Below are 17,870 nucleotides of genomic sequence, written 5' to 3'. Positions count from 1 at the left end.
TACCCTACAAAACTTTTGTCAAGAGTAGGGGTTGAGGAGGGTTAGATGAGACACCATGTCTCGTTGAGACTTTAAATAAAAGGTTGTTCAAGAATAAATGCATTTAAATATGGCATTAAAGCATTGATGAATCAGTTCTTTCACTAAATTTATGTTACATTATTTAATAGGGTCGTTGAGAAAACCAACTACAACCTTAAGAACACAAGAAATTGGGAAGAATGAGTAAAACACTCAGCATTATAGAAGTATTGAGTTCAAAGCCTTGCCAGTCGATGAGAACTACAAGCAATCTCATTGTTTTTTTAGGTCATTTTCTCTGTACAATTGTACAACCCTCTTACTTAAATGCTATGTTTCTAGTTACAAACAACTGACGCCATAATATCTTGTAATTCCAATCTCATAGACAAAACAGCTAGATCGTTACTAAATCCTAATAAAAATTAATATTATTGAGTTACCCATTTAAATTTAATTTATTATAATTTTTTTTTAAAAAGAGTGTCGGTGCCTCTTCTCTCCTTTCCTCTTTAGGTTTAACCTATCCCTTAACTTGAGTGTCGGAAGCTATCTTAGCCGCCATTTCTACCGGAAGGAGCCATTGCCTCCTTTCTTGATACCAAGAAAAGGAAGGGAGACCTGCCCTTCCCCCTCCTCTTGTGGAGGTGTGTCTCCCTCCTATATCATACAAACAAGGCAAAATACTTCTTGTTTTTTTCTCTTATCTCCTCTCCTAACTACACATAATGATTTTGATTGCCACTCTTCTTTCTTCCCCAATATTTATTTCAGCTTAATGGAAAAGCCACAAGTCAAGGCCTAATAAAATCTATGTTTACTAGTAAATTTTGCCCTTAAAATGGTTGATTTGGCCTATTATATGACAAAGTCAAAAGAAGTTCTATTTGTGGTGGAAGATTGACATCAACACAAACCCTAATTCTCTCCGTAAAATCATTTAAACCGATGATTATATGAGTGTATCATCTACATGTGACAATCACGATAACCTTTCACCCGCGCAAGACTCATCGCATAAAAGTGTTTTTGGTATTTTATTTTTACAAGTGAAGCTCGATATATATATATATATAAGAAAGATATTACAAGGGTAGATGCTAAGAATTTTTTTTTTAAAAAAAATGCCATGTTGGAATTTTTAAAAAATTATATAAAATTTTTAAATATATTACATAATAATATTTAATGAATAAAAATAATAATTTAAATTTGCAATTTAATTTAAAATAATTTATTTAAATAAAAATATTCTACTATTAACATCTTCATGTTTATGAATTATTTTAAAAAAATGGGTTTTGACTAAAGTAGTTTTTTAAAATATTTTATGATTAAATAAAAATAGATAAAATTTTAAATTATGGTTTTTCAATTTTTTAAATCATATTACACAATAATGATTCCATTTCAAGATATTAAATATTTAATAAGGTAGAGGGTAGCCATCAAATTTTTTTTAAAAAAATAGATTAATATTTTTTCTTTTTGCTTTGGAGGTCACACGCGGAGACTCTCTTCGTGAGACGCGCGACGTGGCCGTCTGTATGCGGAAACGTCGAGAAGCCCTCCCCATATAGTCCGAAATCATCCTTGACGCCATCGTTCGTATCGGAATATTTGCCGGCGTTTGTAGTTTCCACGGACATCGTAGACCTCTCTCCCCTGAAAATCTCCCTAACAGACCAGAAAACTAACAATCTCGCCTCTCTTATTCCTCTTTCCTCTTAATTTCTTCACCCTGTAGATATGCAAAAATAATACAGGAATCGTCGTCGTCTTCTCTGGGATCTTCAAGGGGAGGGTATTAAGGAAGGCAGGCAAGAGAAGCATCTGGGATATTTTGATCTATATTAATCTCTAACATATGAAGAACCACTGCTCCTCCGTGCTCAGGGCCTTCATCCTCTGCCTCTCGGTTACCGTCGTCCTTTTCCTCACCATCCAACCCTTCCAACGCCGGCCTCTCCCTCCCGCTAGACCCTCATCGCCGGAGCTCGTCATCCGCCCGGGCTACACCTCTTATGACGTCTACCTCCACCGTCAGCTCAACAAGACTCTCAACCCCAACTTACGAAAGATATGGACCACCCGGGACTGGGACCGCAAAATCCCGGTCTTCGCCGGCTTCTTCGACCGCCTCCGCGCCGAGAGGCTCCTCTCCAACTCCTCCAAGTGTCTCTGCATCGGAGCGAGGGTGGGACAGGAGGTGGAGGCCCTCCACCGCATAGGGGTCTCCGACGCCGTCGGCATCGACCTCGTGCCGTACCCGCCTCTGGTCATCGAGGGAGACTTCCACCGGCAGCCGTTCGACGACGAGAGCTTCGACTTCGAATTCTCCAACGTGTTCGACCACGCGCTGTACCCGAACAGGTTCGTGTCGGAGGTGGAACGGACGCTCCGCCCCGGTGGCATCTGCGTTCTGCACGTGGCACTCGAGCGGCGGGGGGACAAGTACTCCGCCAACGACCTGTTGAGCGAGCGGCCGCTAGTGGCGCTGTTCCGGCGGTCGGAATTGGTGCATGTCAGGAAGGTTGACGGTTTTGGCCTGGATACGGAAATTGTTTTCCGGAAGAAAATTCAAAAGGAAAATCGGAAGAATAACCCAGGAAAATTTTTGTAATATTTTGTGCTTCATTTAAAAATGTACCAAAAGCCTTTCATTTTATTTTTTTGTATATGAATTATTTATCGAGTTTTTGGAAAATTATTTTTATAATAATTTTTTTGTCTTGCTATAAATTAAATGGTAAAAAATAAAAAAATATTTATCTAAGTAGAAATTAATAAAATAAATAATATAATTAATCAAATATTTTATTTTAAATTATTTTTAATAATAAAAAATTTAATAGAAAATCGGTATAGAAAAAATTATCTCTCCATCTATTGATAGAATTTATTTATTTTTTTAAAATATTCTTAAAAATAACTATTATCACTAGAAGAAAAATGGGTTTTGCAAACAAAACACAACGAATTAAATCCGTTGTCGAAATAACTTAAACTAGTAAATTTTTAAAAAAAAATGGCCTAAATTTCTTGCTTATGAGACCAAGAAGAAAAAATAAATTAATAAAATAAAAACTATAATTAATCAAATAATTTATTTAAAATTATTTTTAATAATAAAACTATTAATAGAAAATTGGTATATCAAAAATTATCTCTCCATCTAATGAAATAATTTATTTTATTTTTTAAAATATTCTTAAAAAATAACTATTAACACCACAAGAAAAATGGGATTTGCAAACCCATTTAAAAAATAAGTTAAATCAGTTGTCGAAATAACTTATACTCGTAAATTTTAAAATTCGTTCGCCTAAATTCCTTGCTTTTGAGACCAAGAAGAAAAAAAAAATACTTTTAAGTAAAATAATAATAAAAGATAACTTTAATTTGAAGACTTATTCTAAGATAATCATATTAAAATAGGATAGTGAGAAGTGAAGATTGAGGCCTTGGATCCTGAGAGAATAAATACATCTTTATTCCTTATTCTTATCTTCTTCCTTCCTTGCATCCTTTCTCGAAGGAATAAAAATATAAAATGATTTGGTTTAGGAGACCGTTATAACGTGCCCATTAAGTTAAAACGTTCATGTGTCATCATATTTTCTAATTATGAGGCCTCATGCTACTAATTTCCGCCATTAGAGGGGCCAATCAAACCATGGGTCCAATTTGCACATAGAGTTATTAATAGTAATAATATTAATGGAGAAAAAAAGAGATTGGAGAAAAAATGGGAAGAAAAAAAGGGTTAGGATTTGTGTCCTAACCCTTCTCCTTAAGCTCAATTTATAGATTAATAAAATTATAATATTACAAATTATGACCCTGAAACTTAAACTAATTACGTCAATGTCATTTTTATAAGACAACTCTTTATTTATCATCATGCCATCACGTGTGGGTCTTCTCATTGATCTATGAGCTTGAGCTTGTGTTCCACCTAGTTTGTTTGTATGGGCCTGTATTGGTCATGTGGGCTTGGAAATTTATTTTAATCTCATATAAATTAATATAATTAAAGAATTTAATTATTAGAATATATTTAAGTTAATTTAAAATTAGTATGTGTATTATTAAAATAATTATTATTATTTAAATTATTAAAAATATTAATATTTAAATAATTTATGTGCATTATTAAATGGATATATAAAACTTGAGTTTAAAGTATATGATTATTATAGTATGAATTTAAATTATTTTTAATTTAAATAAAGTGAAGTATATTATAAATTAAATAAAATAAATATAAATTAATAAATTAATTTTAACTTTTTGAATTAGAAAATTGTGTTTAACGGAATTTTAAAATATCAATTTTATTATTATTAAAAAGGAAGAGGATTTGAAGTTACAGAGGGAGTTGATTCCGGTTCTTGCAGAACTGAATTGGAATTTCAAAGTTACAGGAAAGGTCGGTGTTTCTCTCTCAATTCATGGCCAGACTCCCTCGGCTGTCGGCACGCTCTCTGCAAAGGTTGAAAGGCCAAGGCAAACCCGAATGGCACTCTTCCATCATTCGTCCCTCTTTCTTCCTCAAACGATCCCCCACGAACCTCCTCACCAGGCCTCTTTTCATGGCCAGGAATGGGAACTCTTCCTGCCGTATCCCGAGAATATGGAGATGGAAATGTTAAACAGAAATGGACAGGATCCATGGTAGAAAAATAGGCTAATAAGACAAATGGCCTGGATCGAGATGAAGTTGGAGAAGCCGTCATTAAGATTTAAGAAACGATAGACCCGTTTTGGATGATCTTTTGGATTGTCGTGACTACAGGTTTTAAAGAGGAAACACCAGGAATCGGCCAGTAATGACAGACAATCTAGCGGACTGCGCCATCCCCGGCGAAAGAGCTTCGCTCGCCGTTACACCCTTGTGAAATGAAACGATGATAAAAAGAATGGACCCATCCGGCCTCGCAGACCCATGCCTATGCTCTAGGATTATTAATATCATGAATTTTTAAAAAACATAAATAAAACTCGTCACTTAAGGGATAAGAAATGTAAATCATGCTCAAATATTCTACCTCCAATAGTATTTTCAAAGGCTAGTGCACTTCTCCCACTAGTTTTTATTGTATTTTCTCCTTAACGGCCTATTTGGAACCCATAATAATAAAAACGGAAAGAACAAAAAATATTTTCTGCTATTTGACATAAGAGAATCATAGTTGGTAGAAAAAACAAAGTAAAAGAAACAATCAATTTCTCTCTTATTTAATAATTTTTTTCACAAAATTTTAAATTTTATTATTATATATATATATTTTTTTTCCATGTATATCCAAAGAAGAGAAACTATATATTTCTTCCCATTTCTCTTTCATTTTCCATGACATCCAAACAACTTATCTCTTTCACTTTCTCTCTCATTTTGAATGCCATCCAAACTTCTCTTTCACTTTCTCTTTCTCTTTCTCTGTCTCTTTTCTCTCCATTTTCTGCGTTATAAACACAACCTAAAGGAATGATGATGTCTGGGTTACATTGCCCTGTCCATCACCTCGTCTCTTTTTCGCTTTGACAAGAACGACATGGCTTTAGCAGACACCACCTTCCTTACTAATAATTTCCATCTCTCATCGTCTCCTTTCTTTTCTGCTTCAACTTTCATCTTGAATTGCCTGCACATCCACAGCAATTCGATTCAGGAAAAAAAACAAAAAAAAATCCTTTTCCTCTTTAAAATTAATAGATCATATATAAAAAACTACAAAGGTGACTTTCTTTTATTCTTTTCAGTGCCTTCAATTAACTGACAGGCACATCCATTTAGAAAGGGAGACACTAATTTCTCTCACTATCAATTATGTATTGGTTTCAACTTGTCTGATGCAACATTCAACGTTAGCAATGTTCAAGTGAAAGAAAAAGTTGAAGCAGATTAAACTCATGTTGTGATTAAATAGAGAGGGGGAAAATATCTGATGTAGACTCGAGCGGAAAGAGATAGAAACAACCTGTGTACAAGTTGAGGGACATGGGATTAGCTTGCTGTTTATGTGAGAAATGACAACGACGTCTACCTGTCCGATGAACCAAAGGATATTGACAGGTTTGGTCTTTTCTGCTCAAAGAAATAATTACAAACAGCTGTGGACCGTCAAAGAGCATCACCCTGTCACGGCCTAATACTTATCTCTCTGCGATGTTTTGGATGGAAGGTCTTCAACTACTTTTGTGTTGAATCTGGTGACTTCGTGAACACTTTCCTAACCACTACATGAACGAACCAGATACAGAGAAGTTTGGCTGCCGTAATCAGATGCACAGTGAAACAATAAATAAAAGAAAAGAGAAAATTCACCTGCAGAGAGGGACCTTGCACGAATCGGGCTCGTCGCAGATGGAGGAGTGGAGGCGTAGGAGCTGCCACATCCTCTTGCAGTGGGAGCAACCCCCAGGGACTCTCCTCCCGCATGAAGCAAAATGTCTGATGAGGCGCTGAAGGCCTTGGCATGTGGAGAAGTGTCTGCACGGCCCTTTATCTCTACTCGGGCCCTTGTCGTGTGGACCCACGCTTGTGCACCCTTCCGTGCAAATATGCTTCAGGCATTCCATAGCCTCGCTTAGCTCTAGGTACAGTTTCCCGTCTCTTCTGTTTCTCAACCTTCGCTTCCGCCTCTGTTTCACAACATGCACCACTCAGTTAGGGTCCCGTCAATTTGCATTGTTCGCATTCAATTGCACTATTTCTCTCTCATGCCATTTTTTGCATTATACATGTCCAATCTATCAAATTTCATTGAAATTTGACGTCACTAGCATCCAATCAATTTTCCTTTTTTTGTTTTTTTGCCTGTAAACTATGAACTGGAGACTGGATTGTTTGGCAGGAAAGTTGCTGGTGGTTCTCTAGGACAATCTAGGAACGCAATAATAAAAAAATCAAAAATATCATTGGAATCTAAGTTTCTGGTCCAGGACGGGTGGGGTTGGTCCCATTGATTATTCTTTGGGTCCACAGATAGACACACTGGGAAACGTGGTCCATAATCTTACCGATTCGGCTTCCTCGAGGAACTGCAGGAGCTCGAGCTCGAGCCAGGGGTCGTGCTTCTGAACGAACTTCCAGCCTTCAGTGATCTCGACAGCCTTGAAGTGGCCGGCGACGACCTTGAGGCACTTCACCCGGAGGTAAGCTGCGTCGCACAGGCGCGCCAGCTGGAGAACGTCCACCACGTTTTCCGCTGTGAGCCGGCCCGCTAGTCCTCTCTCGCACCGCCGCTTGAGCGACGGGACCAAGAAAACATGCGACAGCACCAGCAGGTGAATCCCAAACCTCTCCATCTCTTCCTCGCTACACCTGCAACACGAAGACCAACTTTCAGCTCTTTTAATTAAATTACCAAATTGTCCTAAAAAATTAATACGACCACGAGTTGATCCGACAGCTAGCCGTCACGAACAAAATAGTTATCCTGGTATGTTCAGCGTTCCTCCTGTTTTACCAGACTCTCAGAGGATTGAGAAAATTTCTTTTACAGTTTTACTTTGGGAATCTAAAGAAAAGAATTCATTTTTAAAGCTTGTCACGGGAAGAACGTGAGAAGCGATTGTCGAACCACGCGATCCACTCGGTTGTAACCGTGTCCGTAGTGTTATAATAAGTATAACATAATATGGCATGTTCTTCTTCTTTTGAGTCATAATTTATTATACAAAGAAGACGCTTCTCATTTTAAGAGCCCCTTGACGCCGTCCCAGGGAACAAAGTCAGTCCGGATCTTTGGAGTTCATCCAACGACTCGCCGCAGTCGGTGACGGACGGCGCTAAAGCGAAAAGTTAAACAAATGCCAGCAATCATTTCGAAGGATGTCTTAGACTAAATAATTCGTATCCTACGGGGAAGAGAATCAAACGGAAAGCATAATCCAATCGCCACAGGTGGAGCACGAGGCCAAACGCGCTCGGTAAGTGGACCGCAGGGAGGATCTAGCTTTATTAAATCAGGAGTACATTAAAAACAAGTAATCAGTAATTAGCAAAGAGAGAAGGACATACTCGTTGGTGTATAGAAATTGGACAAAAGCCACCACGGCATCGCAGGGAACGCCGACAATAGGAATGATTTTCTCCGAGCTCCCACGTTTCCGAGGTCGTTCCAGGATATTCTCCAACACCGGCGAACCAGATTCCTTTCATGTCAAGAAAACAAAGACTAAATCAAAACAATAGCTTTTCGACTACTTGGAATCTTCCAAATCTTCGGCATAAAGATACTATCACCTACTCAGGAGACTCGGTGCAGGAAGAAAGGAATACAGGATTAAAAAAAGAAAAATCAAAACCAGAAGAGAAGTTTGCTGCAAATCCGAGATTTCTTAACAGAAAAAGGACTTTGATACAGGAAAGTCAGGATTTCCTTCCGACACCACCGAATCAAAGTGAAAGACCAAGTCAGAAGAGAAGCTTAATGCAAATTCGAGATTTATTCACAATAAAGATCTGTGACATAGGAAAATCGAGTTTTCGTTCCGAAACCGCGGAATCAAGATGAAAATATTAAAGATCTAGTATTGTGAGGAAAACAGAGGGAAAACGGAGAGACCGACGAAAAAAAAGAATGCTACTTTTTCCATAATTTGTTCAATTGTAGTATTCAAATTTAAATATGCCAAACGAAAAACTGTTACAGAAGCACTTAAGTTAAACATCTTCCTTCAATTATTTCCTTTCAAGATCACCAAACTAAAGCGAAACAATTCACGGAGCAAACAACTCACCGATAATAAATAAATAAATAAATAAAAGAAGAACAGGCAACAACGAACAACTTCCAGCACAAAAAAGCAAGCCAGATCAGTAATTAGCAAGTGACAAAAAACAAACCAGAACGAAGGAATGCGCAAGAACACTCCGTCCACCGGAAGTCACAACCCGCACATCGGCGCCAACGACCTTCTCATCTCCGGCCGCCGAAATACTCCCTGGAAACACGTGCATAATTTCTACCATGACTCAACAAAACGAGACTTCTAGGTAGATTTCTTCGCCTGTAAACCCGCCTCGAGCGAGAAACAAAAGGCGACAGGCCTACTTATAGGCCGGGAGGCAGCAAAGGAAGTGGGGAAGGCACGTCCCGGCTTCTCTCTCTCTGTCATTCACATCTGGCCACGTGTCTCTAACTATTTTAATCTGAGCTGGCATTTCCCATTTGTTTTCAGTTTTTTCTACAAAAAAAGGTGCCGAGTGAGAATGACGTGGCGAATGAAAGGCCTCGTCGGCGAGGAGTAAGGGCCAATAGAAAAAACGGCTTTTGGGGACGTGAAAGATCGTCCGCGCGGGGGCTGACGTGGATAATTTGGCCTAATCCGGTCGAGGGTGGGAAAAATCTCCCGTTCCGGTTTGTCTAGGAACATTTTGGACCAAATCAATGGCCTACCTAGATCATTCTCATTATGGTCTCTTAGATGACTTAAAAATTTTATATAAATTACCCAAAATTTTTAATTGTTAAACCAAGGTTAGATGTCGAAAACCTGTATGTGTACATACCAAGGTTGTTTTTACCCAAAATTGGTAAAAAAACATATAGAGCAAATTGTCCAAAGCTTCAGGGCGAGTTTAAGGGGGACAGGGGCCGACCCGCCCCACCCCCTTGAAAGAACCCTAGTATCAAACCCAAAACAAAATATTATAAAAAAAACTCGTATATAATTAGACAAAGATATTTTGCGCAATATCTTTTATTCTTCTTCCTTCCTTAAATACTAATTAATCGACTAGTAATATACTCCGACCGATATATTGGCCCACTTGATAGTTCATGCCAACCTAACGGAATACTATAAAATCCAAAACATATCGGTCGATACTAACATCCTTATCCATTTCAAACTGGGCCAAGCTTGTTTTCATTTTTTAATTTTTTTTATATGTACTTTTTGGATTTGAGTTGGTTAAGATTAAAGAATAAAATAAGAAAATAGGAGGATAAGTTATAGAAAAATGTGAGATAGATAAATAGATAGATAGATAGATTTTGTACCTGATGTGGTTGTTATAACTCATAAAATAGATATATAGATAAATAGACAAAAAAAAACTGGTGAAAGATAACAGATTCTCTTATTAAAATGAAAAATTACATATACCAATTTTAATTCATTACCTTTTTTACTACTTTACTTGATTTTTAGTGTCAGTTCCCTTAAAAATGAGTGTTTCTCTTTGAATGAGAATGTTTTCCTTCCTCTACAAAAGGTGAACCAGGTAAGTCGACTCGGTTTTTCAAAAGGTCGGTTCAATTCATTGGTGGGAAATCGGTTTTGAGTATGAAAACATCGGTACAAGTTTAACTTATGTAAAACTTGTTTGTTTACTCGGTTTGGGTCTTGACTTTGCTTTTGCATTTCAAGTAAACCGAACCAAATCAACCGAATTCTATATGAATTTTAAGAATACCAATCTAGTTTTCCCTTAATTTCTTTGTTTAGTCTAATCCTCCTAGTCTCTCTCTAACTCACTCCCTCTTTCATGAATTTGTAAAAAGGATTGGTAGATAAAAAGGGAAGATCTCTCTCATATATTTGTTCAAATCCTTGGTAGATGGTGGAGGGAGATTCCTACAAGTTAGACATTGTTGAGAGGTTGAAATGACATTTCAACAATTTCTAGCTAACAAACAATATTTTTGTTAAATTCAACTTAAAAAAATATAAATACAAAGAAATTCCGACCTCACATCTAGAAGAACAACAGCCTAGACTGAATCCATCACTACTTGTATCTAACTTTCCTAGAGAGATTAATTTCTAGCCAGAACAACTAACAAGGACTAGAAAAGCATCTGGAAGGAGCAATGAGAGGAATAAAACTGACTTGGACAAGGAACTTCTCTGCATCAAGTATTCTTACCTAATACATGGCTTTTTCTTCAATTGTTTATATATATATATATATTGGTTCAATGAAAGAAAGGAAAATGTGGCAATTGTAACCCCTTATTTTCCTGTTTTTTGGGTTTTAATGGTGAAAGGGAAGAGAATGGCAACCACAAGCCCTTTAAATCCAAACTTAAGAGCCTTCTGTTTCGTTATTCACTTTCCTTTATATATATATATGCTTAAATGCGACCATGACACCTAATAGAAAGTGTAGAAGTTGTGATGTTTTTTCAATTTAAAATTTATATATGGACAATGAAATTCTGCTACCTTATTTTACTTTGTATTTTCCTAAAGAAAATGAAATCACAACTTTGAATATTTATTGTAGGAATGTAGAAAATGAATTCTTTTGGTAAACTGAATTCTCTCCCTTTCTAAATGCACTAACATAGTTTTAAGAAATACCCTTAATAAATTCCATATTTGCCTCTACATTTAGAGGGCTTTTAGTGGGAAGACGTGTAATTGAGCTTTAGCATCCTAGCTTTCAGGGGAAGACATCATACATACACTAAAAAGCTCTTGCAGCTTCTCATATCTAACTGCAAACTAGTTTTCCTAGTTTTCCCAGTCAGTCCACAAAATGCATGAAAGGGAACAGGAAAATGAAACTGAAACTAAGGTAGAACATGTTACTCTAGACATTGAAAAACGTCATTCTGGCAAAAAATATCAGGGATTCCTTCCCATTTCCCTTTCTCTTTAGCTTCCCAGTATCCACCAATATAACGATAGCAGTCATCATCCTTGTCTTTCCTGAACCACCTAGGTTGCCATCCTCTTTCCTGCAGCTTCCTAGCCTGAGGAAAATATATAATACAGAATTCTTAAAATTTTCATGCAACATAATGTATTATTGAAGAATTACCAGATATGAATTATCAGAATTCAGGTGTATTCAGCAAATCCTATAGGGTACCTGTCTCTGGGACTGCTCAAGCCGAAGTTTTTCTGTATTTGCCATTTCATATTCACCATTCTCCAAGTGCCTCTGGTCTGGCCTGAGCCTGGAATCAGTTGGTGGCAACTTCTCTTGCAAGCCAGGTGTCAACTCATTCAATGAGATGGCAAACGGGGTGAGGTTATATCGGGTTTGGATCATAGATTTGTCCCGCTCCCACAGCAGCACAGCCTCTGACATGGGATCATACCCCTTTGGTTTGGTTGTTGGATCACCAAGGACATAATACATGGCTTCATCCCATTTGCCTACTAGCATTGCTACTTTGTTTCCAGTCCTATTGTCTTGCACAAATCCATGAACCTGCATGTTGCAATCAATGGTCTCAGAAACTTTTTTCATACTTTTCAGGACGACATGTAGAGAATGAATCCAGTTTATCTACTCCTTTTTACCTGATGCGGGTTGCGATCAATGATGGACTGTTCTTTGAACTTGAGCTTGCAGGAGTAATCGCCACTACCTTTGATCCTCATTGTACCATAGTGATCACAGTAGATCTTACCAATTATGATGTTGTAGATGGAAGTAGTCACCTTGCTCCATTGAAAAGTCTCCCCATCCTCAAATTGGAGGGTGAGGACACCCACAGGATCAAGCTGTATTGATCGACCCCAGAACTTCCCCTTCAGATTTGAGTCCGCCCAGAATTTCCAGCCTCTGCCATCACAGTGACATGCAACTATCATCGGATGGTGACTCACCTGGACCAATATCCATTTTTATCAGATACATAACTGAAAATTCATGTACAATCCACATTCAAGCAAAGAAGCAAAGAAGCGAAGAAGAATAACCTTTTCAGAGAAGAAGCGGAGACCTTTGTCAGGGTATTCAGCCTCATAAGTCTCCCCAAGAAGCGGGTTGAAAGGCTTACACTGTCGACCCTCTGTTGAAGCATATCCGGATAAAGCAAAGGCTGCTATATTTAAAATCCTCATCAAACTATTCCCCTGCATCACAGCCAATAAACATGCTGAATTGAAACAGCCAGTGCTCAATCGATTGTCCATTATTTCTGAAACATCTTCTTGACTATATTTAATCACATTGACTGGGAACTAATAAAGGCTATGCTTTTGTCTACCATTTCATGTTTATGATCCACAAATAATTTGAAGTGCAAAGGCCACAAAAAGAGACAAACCTGCTTGCCCCACTCCAAGGCCCGATCAACCAAGTATGAATACTCCAGATCTTCAAAACATTTCTGCAAGGATGAAAGTGGCTCATTGAAGTATACTGGAAGACAAACACCAGACAAATCCTTTCCAATGTTTTCTTTGATAATGGACCACAGCCCCACTGGCATCTCTTTTTCCTTTGGTTCTGGCAACTTCTCTCTCCTTTTGACATATGGATATTCAACAGGCTTAATACCTAGGTTGACCTCATGGTCAGAAATTAACAATTCCCTATCATACGGGTGATTGCTCATCACGTCCCTGCAACGATATGAGCCACTTCTTAGAGAATCAGAAGATAGGAAATCCTTGGTATCAAAGTATATTCCGTCATCATCATCTGATTCTCCATCCCCTCCATAACGACTCTCATTATCTGCATCAGAATCAGTTGCACTGCCCTCTGACAAGATAGAGTAGAAATCTGTACATTGAGATAACAAAAATTTGAGACAAGAAAAAATTTTAAATAAAGAAAAGAAGCAAAAACAAGGTACTCCTCGGGTACAAATATTAATTGAAGGTATCAGAAGAAGCTGAACGCCCTAGTCAGCAATTTGGAGTAAACTTTTCAACAAAAGAAAGTTGTAGTAAGACGAAAATTCCACCAAACATCAAAATCTTCATTATCAAATTTCCAGTAAGTAGCATATGTAAATTGTTATGTGATCTAGGCCATCTTGTCCTCTTTCCCACTTCGGCATAATTCTCACAACACTCAATTGCAAAGAAATCTCAACATCATACAAGATAGCTACCTATGTTTTCTAAAATTTTAAGTTGACTTGGCTTTCAAATAGAGATGATCCCAGAAAGACTCCATAAAAGATCTTAACTCACCATGTCTCATCACAAGTAAAAACTGACAAAATAAATGCACAACCATATGGTAACTATGTTTTCCAACTTTTAAGTAATTGTCTTAGCTTTTAAATAGATAAGCCCAGAAAGAATACATATAGATCTTAACTAATCATGTCTTATGCAAGTAAAAACTCACAGAAGAAATGCACAACCACATGCAGATATGATCTAACACACAGTAGATAAGAATTTATAAACAATCAAGAAGTTTCTATAAAAGTCCTCAAACAATGTCAAATCTGCATGCACTGACAGGTGCTACAAATGCCACAGTAGCCAAAAATAGGCAAAATTAAGCACGGAAATATAAACGAGAATTTAAAAAATTAAGTAGAATCAAAATGCAATTGTAAATCTTGGAAACTCTACTAACCACTGAATCTTCCATTCACTTGCCCTATGTATGACTCTCGCTCCTTTGTTTCATCAACTACAGTAGTTTCCAGCTCTACTTTCTCCGTCTGAAAGAGAAAATATGGACAAATTAATACAAAAAGATGAATTCTCTTTGTATAAGCCACAGAACATACCATATTTCAGTTTTAAAATATACAGAAATATACACAATTAAAAACAGCGAAGAGATTAAACATGTCGAAAATTATAAGACTAGAACTTAAGAAACTAATACAAGAAAAGATTAAAAAATACACAACATTTAAAAGAGTCAACAATGAAAAGTATTAACATGTCAAATATGTCAGCTACAGTACCTCCAACTGTCTCAATGTGTCAAGCAGGAGAATATGCTTTCTTTGGAGGGTTCTCAACTGGTTTTGAAGTTCAGATAACTCAAGCTGCACAGTAGATTCACAGTCTTTCACAACAGCCTCGCTCATTCCTTCCTGAAGCAATCGGCACCTAAGCTTCTCAGTTGAAATAGTAACTTCTTCAGAAGGGTAGAAGTCACTGCTAGTCAGAACCCGAGGAAACATTTCTTTGGCAGATACCAATGCGTCAATCCATGCACCACGGTCCTCTCTAGATTCACATCTAAGATGAAGGGTCTTTGTGCCAGTAAAAATAGAAAGCCTCTTATCATCTGATTTACTTGCACGAATTGACGATACCTGCAAGTGTGACCATTGTAAGACTGCTGACATGTTGAAAATTACAAGATTGCAAGAAACTGCATAAACAATCACGTAGCTTTTTTCTTTTTTTTTTAAAGATCTGGTAGAAATTTCATTTATAGGAACTTTAACGCTAATATATGTTGCACAAATAAGCACATGGATTCCAGGAATATTCAAGCATTTTGAGGTATCTTCCAGCATTCAAAAAAACTGAAAAAGGGGTCTGATTACCATGTAACAAGGCCAAAACGCTTCCTGATCAAATTAATTAGCATTTCAATGTACAACTGCATGGTTTAAGATACAGCACTGATGCAGTTTATATGGCTAAGATTATTAAATGGGCAACTCTTGCCAATCCGCTGTGTTTTACAGCCGTCGATATTTCAGTCCAGACCATCTACAATTTTGTCCTTCAAAGTGTAACTATGGTAGTCGCAAGGGCACATTTCATCTACAGAAAAGGAGCAAATTCTATATAGGCGTTTTGACAAACAAGGAATGCAAAAGTTCGACCACTGGCACTGGCAGACTGCATTTCAGTACCTTCACGGGGGTAAGTCAAATTTATAAAAAATAAAATGTATGATGACGACATTAAATGGAAGTTTCAATTCGAGTTAAGGAGAAAATGATAAAGAAAATGCGTGAACCTTCAAATGTATCTCGCCGAACGGTTTCCACTGCTTCGTCGACCCTCGTCCGGTACTCCCACTCCCCCAGCTAGTCTTCCTCATATGCCTCAACGACTCCTCCCCGATGACCTTCACGCCCTTATCCCCCATCTGACCCACCAAAACCTTGTCCGGCCCATGGATCTTATAATAGGAAAGCACCCCGTCCTGCAAGAAGAACCACCGGGACCTCCAACCCTTGCCGTAATTCACCCATTTGTACAGAATCCCGGCGACCCCGCCCACATTCACGGCAATGCCACTCGCACAGCTCCCTTTCGGGTCCCTCCCTTCACCCACACCTGTCGAAATCTCCTCCGCGTCGCAGTTCGCCGTCGCCGCAACCGGAACACTGAGCTCCGAATCGTTGCTTAACTGGAAGGACGACTGCTTATTGGACCCAAACGCAGAGACCCTAGCAGAAGCATCAAGCCCAAGGGGGTGGGACGGAGACTTCGCCTTTACAGGGACCACCGGCGGATTCGCCCGGTCCCGATCGATCGACACCGGCGCAATGCAGCAGAGCGGATTCATCTCCCCTTACCCAACACAACCCACCCAAAATTCACAAACAAAATAGAGCCCCCAAAGAAGGAAAACCGAAGCAAGAAACACCCACTAAACAGACACAAAGTGAAGCAAAAGAAAAAAAATCTCAAAAATCCATCCGATCTGTCGCTGTCCTCACAACAAGCGCCACCGGAACGGTGCAAAGAATGCGAAAACAAAACCCCGACATTTGAGAGATCTTCGGTGACCGGGGATCTCGGAGAAAGAACAAACCCTAGACTGGAGAGTACGCGGATCGGCCGAGAAGGTAACCCGGTCGGAGATGGACAGGAAGAGCCATCCGATACTTTTATTGGGAAATGACATAAGACCGATTCTGCACAGAGGGGAGAGAAGGGTAGAGAGAGAGAGAGAGAGAGAGAGAGGAGAGTTTTAATATTAAGGGAAGGTTGCAGTTTGCGCAATTAAGATTGCAGCCGGTAAAGAAGTCTGCTGTTGCTGCGGCCGCAACAGATCCATTAAATTCGCTGATAACAGTATCGCACTCTCTCTCCCGTTTGAACCAGGGAAGAGAGAGAGAGAGAGAGAGAGTGAGAGAGAGAGTGGGAGTGGGAGTGAGGGTCTTCTTCGGAGTCTCTCCTGTGAGCCGCGGGTAAGATCACCGAACTCACTCGCCACGTGGAATCTTTTATACGAAGCATCACCGTTAAACCTGTCGGTTCACGTATTTATTGGTCCCACAAACCGGTCCGAATCTTTCGTCTCTTTTTGGACCGAAAATGGGATCCACCGGGGCGGTGCACCCAAAATCTGAAAATCTTCTCCCTATCCTTGGCTGCCCAATTGACTCAACCGGAGAAGGGAGGGGTGCCTACCCCATCGTGATCTGTCCCCTGGGGTAATCCCCCCATTATGGAAAGAGAAAAGCAGACGATATGAAATGCAAAGAATTTGGGCGGGCATAGGACCCCATCTGCTGTCTAAAGCCTCGGCAGCCACTTTTGTTGGTTTTTGAGTGTGTTTGGTGTCTTACTTTTGTTGGCTTTTGAGTGTGTCTGGTGTCTGGTGTCTTTGTGCTCCCCATTGTTCTCCGTCTTTGGAGCTTTTGAAGCGGATTCAAAAGTCTTTTTTAGGCTATGGGAGAGTGTTATTATTGAGCTCCTCAATTGTGGTTGTATCCGAGATAAGTAACGTATCCTATTGGCTATAATTTAGGCGATTGTTGTATAATATAAAGTTTTATGTTCACATTTCAAAGTTGTTTTAGTATAACACCTGTGACGTTCAAAATATGAAGTAAATAAATTATCCTTCTTTCGATTTAGGAGATAATTTTTTTGTTTTAAATTGTATTTATCCCTTCAGTTTAGGAGATAAAACTTATGTTATAAATTGTGTATAAATACCACTCTTAAATCAATGCAAGGATGTGGTTCAGTTTAGTCTCTCGTATGGTATCAGAGCAGATTGAATAATCCTTTGCATTTGTCTTCTGTTGATTTTTTTTCTTTTCGAAATCATCGTTTACCTCTCCGTAGGTGGGCCGCACGTGTGACTTTCACACTTGCGATGGAAAAAATATCTTGCTCATTGTTTCTCATTTCCAACTTATTTCCTATTTTACATACGTCGATTCCGCCAAATCAACCACTATGTCTCATCA

The 17,870-nt window shown here is 38.5% G+C and overlaps 3 protein-coding genes across 3 annotated transcripts; 1 reads left to right on the top strand and 2 right to left on the bottom strand.

Annotated features, from left to right (window-relative positions):
• Positions 1-1,662: 1,662 nt before the first annotated feature.
• LOC137963987 (uncharacterized) lies at positions 1,663-2,691 on the top strand. Its single transcript, XM_068811241.1, has one exon. It carries the CDS (start codon positions 1,889-1,891, stop codon positions 2,642-2,644), a length of 756 nt encoding a protein of 251 aa, XP_068667342.1. The 5' UTR covers positions 1,663-1,888; the 3' UTR covers positions 2,645-2,691.
• Positions 2,692-5,324: 2,633 nt separating this feature from the next.
• On the bottom strand, positions 5,325-9,042 carry LOC137962868 (BTB/POZ and TAZ domain-containing protein 1-like). Its single transcript, XM_068809979.1, has 5 exons — positions 8,879-9,042; positions 8,051-8,184; positions 7,048-7,351; positions 6,353-6,669; positions 5,325-5,669 (listed from the first exon to the last, which is right to left on the bottom strand). Exons 1-5 carry the CDS (start codon positions 9,002-9,004, stop codon positions 5,528-5,530), a joined length of 1,023 nt encoding a protein of 340 aa, XP_068666080.1. The 5' UTR covers positions 9,005-9,042; the 3' UTR covers positions 5,325-5,527.
• A 2,356-nt stretch (positions 9,043-11,398) lies between these two features.
• Positions 11,399-16,845, bottom strand: LOC137962001 (oxysterol-binding protein-related protein 1D-like). Its single transcript, XM_068808686.1, has 8 exons — positions 15,677-16,845; positions 14,661-15,017; positions 14,321-14,408; positions 13,047-13,507; positions 12,697-12,852; positions 12,295-12,603; positions 11,858-12,202; positions 11,399-11,738 (listed from the first exon to the last, which is right to left on the bottom strand). The coding sequence occupies exons 1-8, from the start codon at positions 16,229-16,231 to the stop codon at positions 11,571-11,573; spliced, it is 2,439 nt and encodes an 812-aa protein (XP_068664787.1). The 5' UTR covers positions 16,232-16,845; the 3' UTR covers positions 11,399-11,570.
• Between the last annotated feature and the right edge of the window lie 1,025 nt (positions 16,846-17,870).

This window comes from Aristolochia californica, unplaced genomic scaffold (assembly GCF_029961685.1).
Source record: "Aristolochia californica isolate CCGP_79_NKW_82.1479 unplaced genomic scaffold, dmAriCali1.0.hap1 SCAF_4, whole genome shotgun sequence".
NCBI classification, from domain to species: domain Eukaryota; kingdom Viridiplantae; phylum Streptophyta; class Magnoliopsida; order Piperales; family Aristolochiaceae; genus Aristolochia; species Aristolochia californica.
This window is presented reverse-complemented; position numbering and strand designations above follow the sequence as displayed.